Here is an 18,075-nt window from a genome sequence, read left to right as displayed (position 1 = left end):
CTTCCCTTTAAACACAAGAGATTTGTTGACAGTTTATGGCTTATTAAAATAAGCTGTAATCGACAGAATGGACTTACAGCATAGACTTGGCAAAAGAAAGAAGGGGGAAGGCAGGAACTAGGAGGAATTTCTTCATTGACGAGCTGAAATATTGGAATGTTACACAGCTACAGCAGAATGACTTTAATCATTTAGTGACTAATTATTGGGCATACTGAAAAGCTAATTAAAGCAAGTTTTAAAAAAGCCTATCTCAAACACCTTTGCAACTCGCTTAGAACATATTCTACAGAACTATTTATGAAGAAAGCATTTTATAAACCTTAAAGTGGCTGTATGACTGCCTAGCCATCAAATTAAGACTAAGCAGCTTTCCTTAAAAGGCTCTGGTGCTGCCCCCTAATACATAAAAGAAAATTTAATTGATTTTCTTTGGCATTTGGCGATGTGAGGTTTTGTGTAAGTGCTAACTTTCTGCCCCAAAGCCCTGGCAATATTGAGCTCCATGCTTTTTTAAAAACTTGTTTTTGTTGATTTGATGATGAATTTGTTTTAATTTTCTTCCTTTGAATTATAGCAAAGCTAAATATTTTTCCTTTCTACCTTGGTGACCTTTGAAAAGTTATTTAACTTCTGGGTTTTGGTTTCCTTGTCTTTGAAGTAAAGTGGGGATTGAGAATTCAAATAGATTGGTCTTAAAGTTCCTTCCATCTCCTAATACTTTTCCCATCACATCTTTATTGATCCCTTACATTCACTGGGATTTGATACCTTGCATATTAAAAAGTTATTTACTTTGGATGGTGTGTGGTACTGGCTAGTAGAACAAGTGTTTTCTTGGTGTTGTTAGGCCAAAACTAGCACAAGCAGAGAATTGATCCATATTTTGTTGATCTTAGCTTTAGAGGTTATGTTACATACCTAGTCATCTGCAAACAGAAAAACCACAAGCTAATTCTCCCTCCACTTTAGTCTTGGCTTTGAAGTTTTTCAAGTTGACTAATTTACCATCAGTGCAGGAGCTGACCTTAGGAGATGTTAAGTTCACTTACCTTGGCTATATGCTTTCCAAGGATGTGCACATTGATAATGAGGTTGATGCCAGCATTGCCAGAGCTAGATCAGTGTTAGGGAGGCTCTAAAAGAAAGTGTGGGAAGAAGAGGTATTAGACTGAAGGTCTATAGAATTGTTGTACTGACCCTATTGTTCTTTGTCTGTGAAACCTGGACAATCTACCTGTCAAGAAAACTGGATCACTTACATTTGAATTGTTTTAAAAAGATTCTGAAATCATCTGGCAGTATAAGGTACTGGACATTGAAGTCCTTTCTCAAAGGACTGCCAAACTTTCAAATATCAAAGAGGACAACTCTGATGCGTTGGCCACATTGTTTGAATGCCTAGCATGTGCTTGCCTAAAAAATTATTATAAGGAGTACTCACACAATACAAGAGCTCACATGATAGTCAAAAGAAGAGATAAAAGGATCCTCTCAAGGTCTTTCTGAAAAACTTTGGAATTGAGTGTGCTTCATGTGAGACACTGGCATGAGGACTCTTAGCAGAGAAGGTACAATGAATGCTCTTTGAGCAGAGCACAATTGAAGTAGCCCAAAAGAAATGTGAGATATGCAGATTTAGAGAATCTACCTCAAATGTTCCCAGGGATTATTTGTGCCCAATCTGTGGTAGAACATTTTGAGATCCTACCGGTCTGATAAGTCACAGTCCAACATTCTGTAACTCGACTGATCGTCTTCAAGAACAAAAGACAGCAATCAACCCACTAGAACTAGTAACCAGAGGAGAAAAAGAGGATCTAAAATGAAACTATGAATTTTTTTTAATTTTTGTTTTTAGGTTTTTGCAAGGCAAACGGGGTTAAGTGGCTTGCCCAAGGCCACACAGCTAGGTAATTATTAAGTCTCTGAGACCGGATTTGAACCCAGGTACTCCTGACTCCAGGGCCAGTGCTTTATCCACTACTCTATGAATTCTTTTATGTAAAGCTTGCTCTAATAGAATAATTTTAATATAATAATTTAATAATGAAACTACTTATCTTGCTAGTCTGTATTTTCTTCTGACCATCCTGTTTTCTTTTGTGTTTAAAATAATGTTTCAGTGATCCTTCTTATCCTTCTTCCTATTTTGGGGGGAGGAGGAGGAGTGGGAAACCTTTTTGCTTATCACTAACACCCTATTCTGCTCCACTCCTCATGATACAGAGTGAGAGACAGACAGAGAGAGAGAGAGAGAGAGAGAGAGAGAGAGAGAGAGAGAGAGAGAGAATGAAAATGCTGTCAAAAAAAATTGCCAAGAATGCAATTGATTTTTGTGGGTTTAACTTCTCATCCTATAGTTTTGTTAAACTTATTTTTGGTAGATGTCCTTGCTTTTCCCCAAGAATATTATTACAGAGGAGTAGCGATTTGGTAGTCATTGAATCCAACTACTACATTTTATAAATGAAAAAATTGAAGCATGAAAGGCTTAAGTGAATTATAGGGGGTGGGGGTGGGGTGTCATATGGTTAAGTATCTCAGGCAGGATTATAATTGAGTTGTCTGGATTCCAAGTCTCTAACAATAATTTGCTGCCTCTTCATTTGTGTAAAATGATATTTTTATTTCTGTTTTTTCCTAAGAATGAATATAATTCCTGGTAAATGTGTATCTTGCATTCCTGGAAAAACTGTATGTGAGGAGAGAAAAAAATAGGTGATTGCCTAAACCCAGTGTGGAGAACATTTTTTTCTACCAAAGACCATTTATATCATTTTACCAAGAATATTTATAACATCATTTGGGCTATATTTTTTATTATATTAGCCTGCTATATTCAGTCAAACATTTAATTAATTCACCCCATAAAACTCCTGAATTTATTGAAATTTGAGTCCTGTGGTTGTCTTGGCAACACCACATTAATACTGGTAGGTATCAAGTTACCAGTTCTAGTTTATAGGTAGTGAATGATACCTACCTACTATTTACTCAAGAACTAAGTTCAAATTTGGCTTCAGGCACTTAATAGCTATGCGACCCTGGGCAAGTCACTTGACCTGTTTGTTTCAGATTCCTCATCTGTAAAATGAACTGAAGAAGGAAATGGCAAACCACCCCAGGATCTTTGCCTAGGAAACTCCAATGGAGTCATAAAGAGTTGCACATGGCTGATGTGATTGAACAAACCTATTCAAGAGAGGCATGACTGGGGAAAGAAGTAGGCTTGATTTGGTGGTGATGTAGAACAGTTTTGTGGTCAGGGAATAAGTTGGAGGTCCTTTACATATTGGAAATCCTATGTTAATTTCACTTTATTCTTTTTTAATTTTTTTTTTTTTTGGTTTTTGCAAGGCAGATGGAGTGAAGTGGCTTGCCCAAGGCCACACAACTAGGTAATTATTAAGTGTCTGAGAACGGATTTGAACCCAGGTACTCCTGACTCCAGGGCCGGCGCTTTATCCACTGCGCCACCTAGGCGCCCCAATTTCCCATTATTCTAATGAGCTCGCCCACTCAGCATCATTTTAGGTTTAATTTTAGAACAAAGAGCATATTAAAAAATATACTGAAGAATATTGATATGGAGGTAGAAGGGACCTCAGAGGACAATTTGTCATCCCAACTTCCTCATTTTACAGATGAAGAATATGAAGTCCAAAAAAGGGCTTGACTTGCTGAAGTTTTCCCAAGGTCAGAAGCATCAGAGACAGGATCTCTGGCACCAGACAGTCAGTGTACTTTCCATTGTCCATTAATGGAGCAATGTTGATTTTATTACATGTATTCTATCTGTCCTGGAAAAATAATTAGATGATTTTTAAAGCATTTTTCCTTTTGATGTGTTGGCTTCCAGCAATGCTTTTCCTTAATGATGTTTGTCCTTATTTTTCAAAAAGACCATGGCATCAGGGAAGGGATGATGTGTCAAGCACATGAATTGGATTCGAGTGAAGGAGGGCTGGTCAAAATCACCAGCCTCAGTTTCTCTTCTGTAGCCATCTGGGTCCAGTGGTCAGATCTGGGTCAATGTTTTTCCTTAATATGATATGACTGGAACTTAAAATGAAATGATCTTGGGCTTTAAAACTGTAATGCTGTATTTAGTGAGAGGACCTAGATTTAACCCCCATCTCTGTGTGTCTTTGTGACATGTTGCCTTAACTGGAATATGGGAGATTAGATTAGTCAAAATATTAATTCTTTTCTAACTGCACCCATGATTTCATGAATCTTCTGCCTGAGAATCATTGGGCTTGTCAGAACAACTCCTATTGAAATTTCTGTTGGTGAGGGAGGGGCTATGGCAAAGAGATGTTTGCTTAATAAAAGGAATTAAGGTTGGAAAGCCAAGGGTAGATTGTGCAGGCCTAGAATTCTGTTGTAGAATAAATGGTTGATTTTTGTCTTTCATTCTTGAAGGTGAGCATGATCGTCAAGGAAGTTATGCAATGACATACCTATGAATGGATTTGAGTGAGGGGGTGCTGTGCTAAGTCACCAGCCTCACTTTCTCCTCCAGAGCTTTATGAGCAGACTGACTGGAGATCTGAGATCAGATTTAAACTCAGGTCTTCCTGATTCCCAAGGCTGGTACTCTACTCATTGTGCTATTTATCTGCCCTCTATAGAATAATAGTTAATAGAGAAATAATCTATTTCATTTAGTGTTTAAGATATTCCAAACTCCTTGTATGGGATAAAGTAGACAAAAAATACAATCTTATTGATTGAGAAGTTTTCAGTTATACTGGATAGACAAAATTCACCAGAAATTGTATGAAAAAATAAATGGTTGATTGTTGATCATTGCAAATACTAAAAGATATAAAGGGATCAATATTAAGATTCTGTCTTTAAGAGTAGTTTTAGTCATGTCCAACTCTTTGTGACCCCTTTTGGTATTTTTCTTGGCAAAGATACTGGCATGTTTTACTCTTTCCTTCTCCTTCTCATTTTATGGATGAGCAACTTAGGCAAACAGGCTGTTTAGCATCTGAGACAAAATTTGAACTTGTGAAAATGAATTCTCCTGATTCCAAGTTCTCTTGGATATGTCATCCATAGGAAACTATTCTTTTCCTCCCCCCCATCTTTCCTAGTTAATAGAATCCTGGTTAAAAGAGGGACTGTTCAAACTCTGTCTGGCCTTGCCTTTTAGTATATAAACTTGGGTAAACTTCAAGCCTCAGTTATCTCTGGGGGATAGAAGAGATGCCCCTTCTCTCCCAGGTCCTTTCCAGCTATTGATCAATATATTTTCCTGTATTCTGAAATCTTCTACAAAAGAAAGTATTACTCCAGTTCATTTTACAGATGAGGAAACTGAAGTAAACAGGTTAAGTGACTTGCCCAGGGCTGCATAGCTAGTAAGTGCCTGAAACCAAATTTGAATTTAGGCCTTGAGTAAATAGGAAGTAGATATCCTTCACTGAATATAAATAATTTAAAAGGTATAGTGGACCTTGCTATTTAGATGGGCTCTATAGGAAAAAAACTTTTGGAAGGTCTAGAATTTTTGGAAGGTAAAACGAATCTCTTAAGTTTATTTTTCCTGTTGGTAATAGATTTTATGTACATTTTTGATGCAATACATGTGTATATTCTGTCATTCCCAATTGCCTTTTGGCCCACATGTTAGAATTTTGCTGTTATTTTACTTACCAATGTATTTATATTGTTTCCCTTTCATTCTCAAAGAGGACTATGACCTCAGTGTGGTGGTGCCGTGACATGCAAATGAACTGAATTTAAGTGACTGACATATATATATTCTCCCATTGCCTAACATAGTATTTTGTACATAGTGGAGGCATAAATAATGTTTCTTAAAGGAAATCACTAATAAAGTAATATAATGACATACATTGATAAAATAGTTAATTCAAAGTACATAATCAAGATCTTTGGGGGAAAATACCATTAAAAGAAAAAAAACAAAAAAGACCATTCTTTATAAAGTCAGCAATTAATAAAAGTAATCAAAGATGAAGAAATACTTTGAAATAGAAAAAACTTAATTAGTATTCCTTGAGTTCTACAGAGTTCAGTGGGATCTTATAGGCATAGATTTTCAGAGTTGGATGGGACTCAGATTCATTTGACTGACTTGGTAGATCAGTCTCTAGGACTGGAATACAACTTTTTCTTTTAGAGATAAGGAAACTTAACCCTACAGAAGTGTTATCCAAAATCATTCAATGATCTCAAGAGTATAGAATTTAGACCTGTAATTAATAGCTTTAAATGGATTTCTTTGTGTGGCACTATTCCTTAAGGCAGCTGGGTGGCTCTGGAATCAGGAAGACTCATCTTTGTGAGTTCAAATCTGGCCTCAGACACTTGCTAGCTGGGTGCTCTTGGGTAAGTCACTTAGCCCTATTTATTTCAATTTCCTTACATCTTTGTGAAGAAAACCCCAAATGGGGTCACCAAGAGTTGAAAATGACTGAACAATAAATTTATTCCTTGGTGAAATATAAGCTTAGTCTGGGAACAAGAAGTTCTGTCATTCCTTGTGAGAGATGAAACTTAATGTTTTGGAAGAAAAGCTTGAATTTAGAACAGGCACGAGTGGATGGCTAGAGATTTGGTGTAGGGCCAAATGATAGAATCATGAGGATTCTAATCCCAGTTTCACATATGACAAAATAGCAGATCTAGATTGTAAACCATTCTTAATTGCACTATTAGTTTCCAGTGTCAGTTTTGAAGGGATTTTGGTGGATTTTGGTGGAGGTAGGAGTGGAGAAAGGAGAAGGTGTTTGGGCTATTGGCTTTGTAGGATTAGACCTATTTGTCATTTTCAGGAAATTCTGGGTACAAGAAAAGAGTAGATGAAGAAGCAGGGGATGGGACCAAGGAATAATAAGGAAGAATATAAAGTTTGTGCTTGGGAGCAGGAAGAGAAAAGGGAGATGAGATTGTTGAGAAGATTGGGTGAAAGAGACACTTCTAAAACCTAAAAAACAAAACAAACAAACAAACAAAAAGGGGCAGCTAGGTGGTGTAGTGGATAAAGTACTGGCCTTGGAGTCAGGAGTACCTGGGTTCAAATCTGGTCTCAGACACTTAATAATTACTTAGCTGTGTGGCCTTGGGCAAGCCACTTAACCCGATTTGCCTTGCAAAAGCCTAAAAAAGCAGAAAACAAAACAAACAAAAGAGACACTTCTCTGTTTATTTGAGGTCTTTCTTTACAGTGTACATATGGGTCTGAGGAAGTGGTTAACAGTTAAATGATTGTCTCTTTCATATATTATATAAATATTATATTTTAAATCTCTTTATATAGCTTATATTATGGGAGCAACAGAACAAATGATTTCATTGGGACTAAATCAGAGAACCTAGGATATATAGTTGGAGGAGATGATATGGAAGACAAGATGATGGGACCTATGATGATGAGAGGTTAAGATAAATGATGAATAAATATCTGTGCTGATAGAGAGCAAGGAGATGAAAGAGATATTATGAGAGGTAAAAAACAGGTTTAGCTATGAAGAAAGATAGCTTATGAATTATAGCGAAGGTATGTGGCTCAGTGGATAGAGTGCCAGGCCTGGAGTCAAGAAGACCTGGGTTCAAATCTAGTCTGTAAGATGCCTACTAGCTGCACAATCCAAGGCAAGTCATTTAACTCCATTTGCCTCAGTTTCCCATTTGTAAAATGAGGTGGAGAATGAAATGACAAAGAGTATCTTTGTCATGAAAACCTCAGATGGGATCATGAAGATATGATTTAAATGACTGAAAAATGACATATGAAGGAGAAAAGAAAAGGTGTATTTGTGTGTTTTGCTAGAACTAGCTTATCAAAACAGTAATAACAAGAAAAAGCATAGGAACAGATTTGTAAACTAGAGTTTAGGGTATAGAATCAGAAAGACCAAATTCTTCTAGCCTAACATCATCTAACTGTTTAAAGAAATATACACCTCTAGCAACTTTATTTACTAAATCTTAGATCTTGTGGAAACAGGTTGACCCAATTTGAGACATTTTCTACAGAGTGCACATATAGGAGATGTAGGAGGAGAATAGTGATGAAGAATTAATTTTGAGTGTTATTTTTGAACAGATGTTATTTGAGTTTTTGGAATGTAAGTATTGGGGGAAAAGTTTGGGGGTATGAATTACAGTGATATCTGGAAGGGAATCCAAAGTTTCAAGGACATTATTAACTTAATGTTGCCATCACTTCTTTTTTTTTTTTTTGTATTTATTTAATATTTATTCTCATTTTGTACAAACTTTTTTTATATATTAATAAAATATTCTTGTTTAAGAGTAAACAAAATACCCCCCTCCCCCCAAAAATATAGCCTCACTTGAGTGATAAAGTAAAGGGGAGAGAAAAAATTAAAATTAAAAAAATAATAGTAATAATTGTAGGTATGGCCAGGTGGTGCAATGGACGGAGCACCAGCCTTGGAGCCAGAAGCACCCAAGCTCATATCTGTCCCCGTACACCCAACAATCACCCAGCCATGTGACATGCAAGCCACCCGATCCCCACTGCCCTGCAAAAACCAAAAAAAGAAAAAAAAAGACCTAAAATAAAATAAAATAGTAATAATAGTAGGGGTGGCTGGGTGGTGGACAGAGCACTGGCCTTTGAGCCAGGAACATCTGGGTCCAAATCTGGCCTTAGACACCCAATGACAACCCTGCTATGCGGCCCCAGGCAGGCCACCCAGCCCCATTTGCCCTACACCCCCCAAAATAATAATAATAATAATAATAATAATAATAATAATAAATGTGCTTCAGTCTTTGTTACAACACTAACAACTCTGTCACGGGTGGATCACATTCTTGATGATAACTCCATCACAAAAGTTACTTCCATATTTTTCCATCATTGCCATTGCTGATTGCAACTCCTTCTTTTCGTATTTCTCCACTACCACGTACTTTATTTTCTCTCTTCTTTCACTCTGACTCTGCTGTAGGGTAGCTGAGTGGCACAGCAGACAGATCCCTGGTCCTGGGGCCAAGAGGCCCTGAGCGCCCATACCACCCCTTAGGCCCAGCATCCACTGGCCCTATGGTCTCGGACAGGCCAATCCAATCCCAGCCCCTTGCAAGAAGTAAGAAAGAAAATGTGTTATATCTGACCACTCTCCCCCCCATGGTCCATCCTCTCCTCCATCACTCACATACCCCCTTCCCCCTGTCCCCCCTCTCTCCTTCTTACTCCAGATGTCTATACTCTATTGAGTATATATATGCTGCTTCCTCTCCTAACCACCTCTGATGAGAGTGAAGTTTCCCTCATTTCCCCTTTTCCTTCCCCCCTTCCATATCATTACAATAGCTCATTGTAATAAAGAAAAATCTTATTATATGAAATCTCTTGGCCTATTCCCCCTCTACTTTTTCTTTCTCCCATTACATTTCCCTTTTTTCTATTGACTCCATTTTTACACCATATTTTATCTTCAAATTCAGCTTTCTCCTGTGCTTCAACTATAAAAGCTCCCTCTACCTGCTCTATTAACTGAGAAGGTTCATATGAGTATTATCAGTGTCATTTTTCTATGCAGGAATACATGCAGTTCATCCTCATTTAGTCCCTCATATTTTCCCCTTCTCCTCCAATCGCTATGCTTCACCTGAGTCCTGTATCTGAAGATCAAACCTTCTGTTCAGCTCTGGCCATTCCAACAGGAACATTTGAAATTTCCCTGGTTCATTGAAAGTCCATCTTTTTCCCTGGAAGAGGACATTCAGGCTTTTTTTTGTTTGTTTTTTTTAGGTTTTTGCAAGGCAAACTGGGTTAAGTGGGGTTAAGTGGCTTGCCCAAGGCCATACAGCTAGGTAATTAAGTGTCTGAGACCGGATTTGAACCCAGGTACTCCTGGCTCCAGGGCTGGTGCTTTATCCACTGTGCCACCTAGCCGCCCCTAGGACATTCAGTTTTGCTAGGTAGTTGATTCTCGGTTGCATTCTAAGCTCTTTTGCCTTCCCGTATATTATATTCCAAGCCCTAGGAGCTTCCAATGTAATTGCTGCTAAGTCCTGTGTGATACTGACTGCAGCTCCACGTAATATTTTCTCTTTGACTTGGGAGTTCTGGAACTTTGCTATAATATTCCTGGGGGTTGTTTTTTTGGGATCTCTTTCTCAGGGGTGGGGGGATTGGTGGATTCTCTCCATTTCTATTTTGCCCTCTGCTTCTAGGATATCAGGACAATTTTCCTGTAGTAATTCTTTGAAAATGATGTCAAGGCTCTTTTCCTAATCATGACTTTCAGGTATTCCAATAATTTTTAAATTATCTTTCCTAAATCTGTTTTCCATATCAGTTGTTTTTTCAATGAGATGTTTTATATTTTCTTCTAATTTTTCATTTTTTTTTTGGTTTTGAAGTATTGAGTCCTGATTTCTCATAAATTCCTCAGTCTCCCTGAGTTCTATTCTTTGTCTGAAGGATTTGTTTTCCTCAGACAGTTTTCTTATCTCTTTTTCCATCTGGCGAATTTTGCTTGTTAAAGCATTCTTCTCCTCACTAACTGTTTTATCCATTTAACCTAAGCTGTTTTTTAGCAAGCTATTTTCTTCAGCAGTTTTTGGATTTCCTTGACTAAGCTGCTGACTTCATTTTCATGTTTTTCCTGCATCTCTCTCCTTTCTTTTCCCAGTTTTTCTTCCAACTCCCTCATTTGATTTTCAAAGTCTTTTTTGAGCTCTGTCATAGCCTGAGCCCAATTTCTGTTTTTCTCGGAGTCTTTAGATGCAGGAGTTTGTGCTTCCTCAGCTTCAGACTGAGTATTTTGATCCTTCTTGGGATCATAGATAATGTATTTCTCAATGGTGTTCCTCTTTTTTCTCTGCTTGCTCATTTTCCCAGCCTCAGCCTGTTTGGGGGGTGCTTCCTGAGCTTTTGGGACACTCCCACAAGGGTCTCAGTGTGTGAGGCTCTGTCCTCCCTCCTGGTCTGTGTATGATCATAAGCACCCCGCTCTGCCACAGGGCTGAGGTGGGGGGGGCCCTGCTGTTCTGTGGTGGGGCCTGGACTGTGATCAGGATCTGAATGTGGTCAGAGCCCCAGAGTCCTGTTCCAGGGGCAGAGGACAGAGCTCTGCAGTCTCTCTCTCTCTCTTCACTCCCCTCCCTAGGTTCAATGGGCTCATGCCCTGGGGGCTCCTGCTTACTGGCTCCGCCTGCTTCTGTTTGCTGGATCTGTGGCCCTGCTCATTGTGTGCCCTGAGGACTGGGCTTCACATGCTGGCTCTGGCAGAGGTCCCCCGCTGTTCCCCCAATTTGTGCCCGGTGCTCCCCAGGGCATGGGTCAGGAAACTCCCCTGCTGCTGTGAGCTGGGGCTCCCAGCACCCTGGGGCTGCCTCCGGGAGGCTGAAGTTCTTTTGCTCTGGTGGGCCACCCCTCTGGCAGCCGCCCCTCTGACCCCAGGGAGCAGAGCCTTTCTGCTCTTTTCCAGGTTATCTTGAGTAGGAGAACTGCCTCACTGGGTCCCTTTGTGGGTTCTGTCTCTCAAAAATTTAGTTAGAGTCCTTAGTTTCGAAGATTTATGAGAGAGCGCCTAAGACACTATCTGCTCTTGTCGCCATCTTGGCTCTGCCCCCCCCCCCCCCCAGACACTGCCATCACTTCTTAATCACACAAGTTATTGCTCTATTTTCTGGAAAGGAACTTGAAATATTCTAGAAATGCATGGATTTTGCTCATGTGTTACTGTATTTTTAAAATACTGGATTGTTGGAAGAGTACTTAACTTATAGATATAAAGTATTTTGTGTACCCACACAATACATACATATACACACACACACACACACACACACACACACACACACACACATATATATAAAATTTATATACATCATCACCAGGTTATGAAAATAAAAGTAGCAAAATAAAATTGTGAGGTTTTACGATTACTATTTTTTATGAGTTGTGCTTTCTAATTTGGAAACATTTAGGAGATTAACTTGTCTATATTAATTTCCTAGTGACAGTGAAGTGGCCCAGCAGAATGAGTACTGATCCTGAAGTCAGGAAGACTTGAGTATAATTTTGGCTTTATATATATTTATAAGCTGTGTTACCTTGGGTGGATTACTTAACTTCTGATAATAATATCACTTAACTCCCAGATCAGAGTTCTCCTATCCTGTAAATTTCTTTCTGGTTCTACTTTCTTTATTTCATATTAATTTATGCTTCCCAGAATCATTTGAAATATTCTCTCTTGTAATTTCTTTTTTTGAATAAGTAATAACATTTTATTATCCTGATAATTATGCTTACATAATACTTGAATTTTGACTTATAGAACCTTCTATTTTGTTGATATCTCATGTAGATGATATGTCTTGTTTTTATTCTCAAGTTTCAATTTTCTGAACGTGTTCTACTGACATCTTCATGAGATCATAGACAAGATTCAAAGAGCTCATTAAAAGTGTAGACAATATGATGCAAATAAGTCCATGAAAGAATGGACAAGAACCCAAATGAAAATGCTACAAACTCAGAATTTCTGCTATTTCTATAGGTGCTAGTAAACTATTCACTTATATATATAGTTATTTAAGACTGTGCAATTGTTAGTAGAGCATGTATCAAAATACAGGACAGTTTTTGTAACATTTTCAGTTTTTAAGATTCTTTTTATGCTTTTCTTCTGTCTTGTATTTGAAAGTCAATTTTTTATTTATTTCTTTTCTTTTCATCTTGAATGCTTGAAAGACTTCTGTTTCTTTGAATGTCAATTTTTCCCCCAAAGGTTGATACTCCGTTTTGCTGGGTGGATGATTATTGGTTGTAATCTTAGCTCCTCTGCCCTCTGGAATATCATTTTAAGCTCTCTGATCCTTTAATGTAGAAGCTGTTAAATCTTGTATATTCCTGATTGTGGCTCCACAATATTTAAATTGTTTCTTTCTGGCTCCTTGAAATATTTTCTCCTTGACATGGGAACTCTGGAATTTGGCCATAATATTCTTGGGAGTTTTCATTTCATTTTCATTTCATTTCATTTTCAGGAGGTGATCACTGATATCTTTCAATTTCTATTTTACCCTCTGTTTCTAGAATATTAGGGTAGTTTTCCTTGATAATTTCTTGAAAGATGATATCTAGGCTATTTTTTGATCATGACTTTCAGTTAGTCCAGTAATTTAAAAATTATCTCTCCTGGATCTATTTTTCATGTCAGTTGTTTTTACAATGAGATATTTCACATTGTCTCTATTTTTTTTTCATTCTTTTGGGGTTTTATTGTTTTTTGTTCCTTCATAAATCATTATCTTCCATTTGCTCAATTCTATTTTTTAAGGAATTATGTCCTTCAGTGAACTTTTTGGTATCTTCTTTTCCATTTGGCCAATTGTACTTTTTAGGGCATTCTTCTCAGTGACTTTTTTGTACCTCTTTTACCATTTAGCCTAGTCTGTTTTTTAAGATGTTATTTTCTTCAGTTTTTTGTGACATTTTTTTACCAAGTTCATTCATTTTTCATGATTTTCTTGCATTACTCTCATTTGTCTTTCCAATTTTCTCTACTTTTCTTATTTGATTTTCAAAACCCTTTTTGAGTTCCTTCATGGCTTAAGATCAATTCATATTTTAAGTTTTTGGAGGCTTTGGATATAGGAACTTTGACTTTGTTATCTTCTTCAGAGTGTATCTTTTGTTCTTCCTTCACTTATTTCCCCAGTTTATGACTTGACTTTTATTAAGGTGATACTTATTTCTTAGTTGAGTTTGACGTATTCCTATAACCTGTATAAGGTTTACTTTTCCTTTTTCTGTTTCAAATGAGAATGATGTTTATTCTTCCGCTCCCCCTAGTTATATGTCAATAGTAACTTTCACCTTCCACCTTTTTTCTTATTTCTGTGCTATGGCTTCCTTTTATCCTCCCTTCTATTTCTTTCTTTAAAAATCCTTAGAACTGAATCAGTTTGCTTCTGTTCCCTCTGTTATTTAACTGTCTTAACACTCTTTGAAAACATTGAGATTATTTTAAAAAAAATTTTCAGTTCTAAATTCTCTCCCTCCCCATATGTTCCCCAGCTGTTGAGAAGATAAGAAAAAATATACTTTATACATATGAAGTCATGTAAAACATATTTCCCCATAACTCATATTCTGAAGAAAAATCAAGAAAAATAAAGGAAAAAATACACATCATTTTGCATTCTTATTTCATCTGTTCTCTACCTGGAGGTGGGATAGCATTTTATATCATCACTCTTTTGGAGTTACGGTAGATTATTGAATTGATTAGTTAGTAAGTCTTTCATAGTCCATTATTTTTAAATTTTGTATTTATTATGTTGATTCTTCTAGTTCTGCTCACTTCATTTTGCGTCATAAAAATCTTCCGAGGTTTTTCCCAAATCCATCCCTTTTATTATTTCCTTACAGTGTAGTATTATTCTATCACATTCATATACCATAACATATTTAGCCAATCTCAAATTTATGGGCATCCCAACAGTTTCCAATTCTTTATTACCACTAAAAGTATTGTAAATGTTATTGTACATATGGGTTCCCCCCCCTTTTTCTTTTATCACTTTGTCTTAATAGACCTATCTAGTAATCTGATATTGCTGGGTCAAAGGATATATGGTTTTATAACCCTTTGGGCATAGTTCCAAATTGTTCCCTAAAACAGTGCATTTAGTTTCCATATTTTCCCATATCCCCTCCTGGATTTATCATCTTTCTTTTATGTCATGTTAGCCATGATGGATGTGGGGTGGTACCTCAGGATTAGTTTAATTTTTGTTTCTCTAATTATTTGTGGTTTAGAGCATTTAAAAATATGACTATTGATAGTTTTGATTTCTTCCTCTGAAAATTGCATTGTTTCTTCCAAATAGCCTGTAAAATAAATTAGAAGTTTTCCAAGCTCTTGGGAGCTTATATTCCTTTGATGAAATAAAAAAGAAACTGTAACAATCATAGCTTACTAGTCTCAGAGGAGCTCTTGTCCCATTCTCTGATCTTAGACATCAAAAAAAAATTGTCTCAAAAGAGACTGATACCTTTCCCAGTTCATTAAGCTAGTTAGTGACTCACCTGGGACTAGAGTCCCACATTCTAATATTATTGAGTCTTTCCAAATGTATAAAAATGAAACCACCCTTTTGGAACATGTACAAGTATTAATTATTGGAAGTTCAATACCTGGCTTTGAACAGTAACTAATGAAAAATCCACACCACGTGGTTGCATGTTTAGAAAAAATAAATTGTCCACAATGGTAGTTGTTTAAGTAGACAAAATCTACCATTTCAATGTTAATATCCCCACCCCACCCCTTTTTCTTCTTAATTTAACAGGTGGCTAAATCCCTTATTTCAAATTGGTCATAAACGGAGATTAGAAGAAGATGATATGTATTCAGTGCTTCCTGAGGATCGTTCAAAAATGCTTGGAGAAGAGTTGCAAGGGTAAGAAATTGGAAGCAAAAAAAAAAAACAAAGGACAGAAGACAGTGACTATTTGCCTGGTGGATTTTGAAAACTTAAAAAATAGCAATTGACTTCTTTCTCCTTTTGGTCTTTTGGTTTGGGTTCCCAAAGCTTAGATCTTTATGCTTCATGGCCTCGTAACCCTTAAGGCTTATGCTCAGGATTGAATTCCTTAGTATCCTGGAGGGTAATCCAATGCAGTGGTCTGTGGGACCACTTCTTGTGCCTTTAAAAGAATAGGAACAGAGCAGTTGGAGTTCCCTAGTGATGCCAGAAGCATTTGAAAACACCCTATTCACTACTAGCTCGATTGGGCATGTTTAAAAGTTTTCATTATGATAAAATTTAAGTGTCTCCTATGAGTATGACATTGCTAGACCTGGGGAAGACAAAGTTTCAGAATGATGTATAGGCCCTGACTGCAAAATGGTTCTGATTTAATAGGAAATGCATACATAGAAAATTGTATAATAATAATAAGGATGGATGGAAAAATTCAAAGGAGAGGTTCATTGCCTTGTTATAGCACAAATTTAAGCTTGTGTTTGTGGTATAATCTATTATTTTTGGCTTCTACACAATTTTTAATTTCCCAGCTGTAAGACTTAAAAACCAATTATCTTTCTTTATATTGGCACCTTTTTATGTTCTAAAAGGGGAGATTCTTTCCCCATCAAAACATTATTGGATGAGGGGCAGCTAGGTGGTAGAGTGGATAGAGCATTGGCCCTGGAGTCAGAAGTCCCTGAGTTCAAATCTGGCTTCAGACACTTAATAATTACCTAGCTGTGTGGCCTTGGGCAAGCCACTTAACCCTGTTTGCCTTGTAAAAACCTAAAATAAACCCCAAAACAACAAAAAAATTATTGGATGAGCCAATTGCCAGTATTGAGAGAATATTCAGAGGATATATTGTATTTTGAAATAAATAATCAAAGCAATTTTTTATTTAACTTTTCTAACCACTCTTTTCTTTACTCTAATCAATAGCTCTTCTGATTTTGTTTGTTTTGATTCCTAGGTACTGGGATAAAGAAGTCTTAAGAGCAGAAAAAGAAGCCAGAAGGCCCTCTTTAACCAAAGCAATTATAAAGTGTTACTGGAAATCCTATTTAATTTTGGGAATTTTTACCCTGTTTGAGGTGATGTTTCTTATATGTGGGCAGTTTTTTATTTGCTTTTATTACAAAAGAAATACTAAGCTAAATATAAGGTAATATTTCTGTAGCTTACTATGTATTGGACACAGTACTAAGTGATTTATAACTATTTGATTCTTGGAACAACCCAGGGAGGTACCTGAATTGGGGATAGGAGATGGGGGATGGTTGTGCCAGCTGGGACTTAAGCCATTCTTGCATTCTAAATAAGGGTTTATAATGTTCATCCCCTTACTTTTTTGGTAGCATTTGTTTATTTTCAAAGTTTAAATGCTTACATTGAAATTTAAAAAAAATTATATCTTATTTAATTTTTTTTATTGTTTCAACATGTTTTATTGATAAAAGGAATACCGAAACATTCAATGACAAAAAAACAAAGATTAGAGTGATATTGGGGGAAAAAATTACCTTATCATCTCCTTATCTTCCCCCCATTTCCCCCTTCTTTTCTTATTTTTCCAGCAGACATAACATATGCAAGTTGACTTGATCACAAAATTGCTAGAGATGGAATTTTTTAACTTCAAAATATGTTTTTAATTTTAGTCATGTTTAAAATGCTTGCATTTAATTTGAGCCAGAGTCCCCAATTTTACCCTGCTTCAAGTTATACCTTAGATAGTTTCATACTTTTATCTACTTATGGCCCCCAAGAATACAGTATAGTTAATGGTAAACTTAACAATAAATCCAAGAAGAACCATGGGTAAGTGATGTCACACTCAAGCATGTTGATTGAGAAAACCACAAATTGACAGTATCTATGTTGTATTATATTTTTATTTATTTTGGCAAACATTTTTCCATTTCAGTTTAAAGTTTCAGGCTGCCCTTGGAATTGATATTTTTGATGTAAAGCCAAAGGTAGTGAATTTGGTGAGAGAAGGTCTGAATTCAATTCCCTACTGCTTTTGGCCTTCCTTTGTGACTTTTGACCAAGGCCCTGAACCTTTCTAGAGCTTAGTTGTTAAATTATCTGTAAAATGAGGAGTCCAATTGGATGAGCTTTGAATTCCTTTCTATCTCCCAATGTTTACTCCAGGATTTGGAGCAAGATCTTTTGGAATCAGTGATTACAATAGCCTTAGATTAAGTCAGAGTTATCAAACACATGACCCATGAGCCACATATGGCCCCTAACACAATTTTGAATGTGGTGCAACTTTATTTTAATGTGCTGTTGTATTAAAAAAAAGAGAGAGAGAGAGACATATATAAACAAGATTTGGTTTTAAGTCAATATTTGAGGCCCAAAGGATTTTTATCTAATGTTTAGTGACCCCCGTTTTTGTCTGAGTGTGACAGTAGGATTTGTACATAATAGGTAAATATTTGTTTTGTGTTGTTGAGTTATCTAATTGTTTTCACTGCTATGAATGGGACAGTACTTGGTAGTCACAAATGGGAGGTTCATATGTAATACTCTGATCTGAGCTACTAAGAAGAGAAT

General features: G+C 36.7%; 1 protein-coding gene across 3 annotated transcripts in view; it reads left to right on the top strand.

Moving 5' to 3' along the window:
• The window catches only part of ABCC4 (ATP binding cassette subfamily C member 4 (PEL blood group)), a 273,974-nt gene that overhangs the window by 41,631 nt on the left and 214,268 nt on the right, over positions 1–18,075 (top strand). For all 3 annotated transcript variants that reach the window (XM_074191906.1, XM_074191904.1, XM_074191905.1), the window contains exons 2-3: positions 15,331–15,441; positions 16,484–16,604. In XM_074191906.1, the coding sequence (XP_074048007.1) occupies positions 15,331–15,441; positions 16,484–16,604 (232 nt within the window). The remainder of the gene's footprint in view (positions 1–15,330; positions 15,442–16,483; positions 16,605–18,075) is intronic.

This window comes from Macrotis lagotis, chromosome 6 (assembly GCF_037893015.1).
Source record: "Macrotis lagotis isolate mMagLag1 chromosome 6, bilby.v1.9.chrom.fasta, whole genome shotgun sequence".
Classification (NCBI taxonomy): Eukaryota; Metazoa; Chordata; class Mammalia; order Peramelemorphia; family Peramelidae; genus Macrotis; species Macrotis lagotis.
This window is presented reverse-complemented; position numbering and strand designations above follow the sequence as displayed.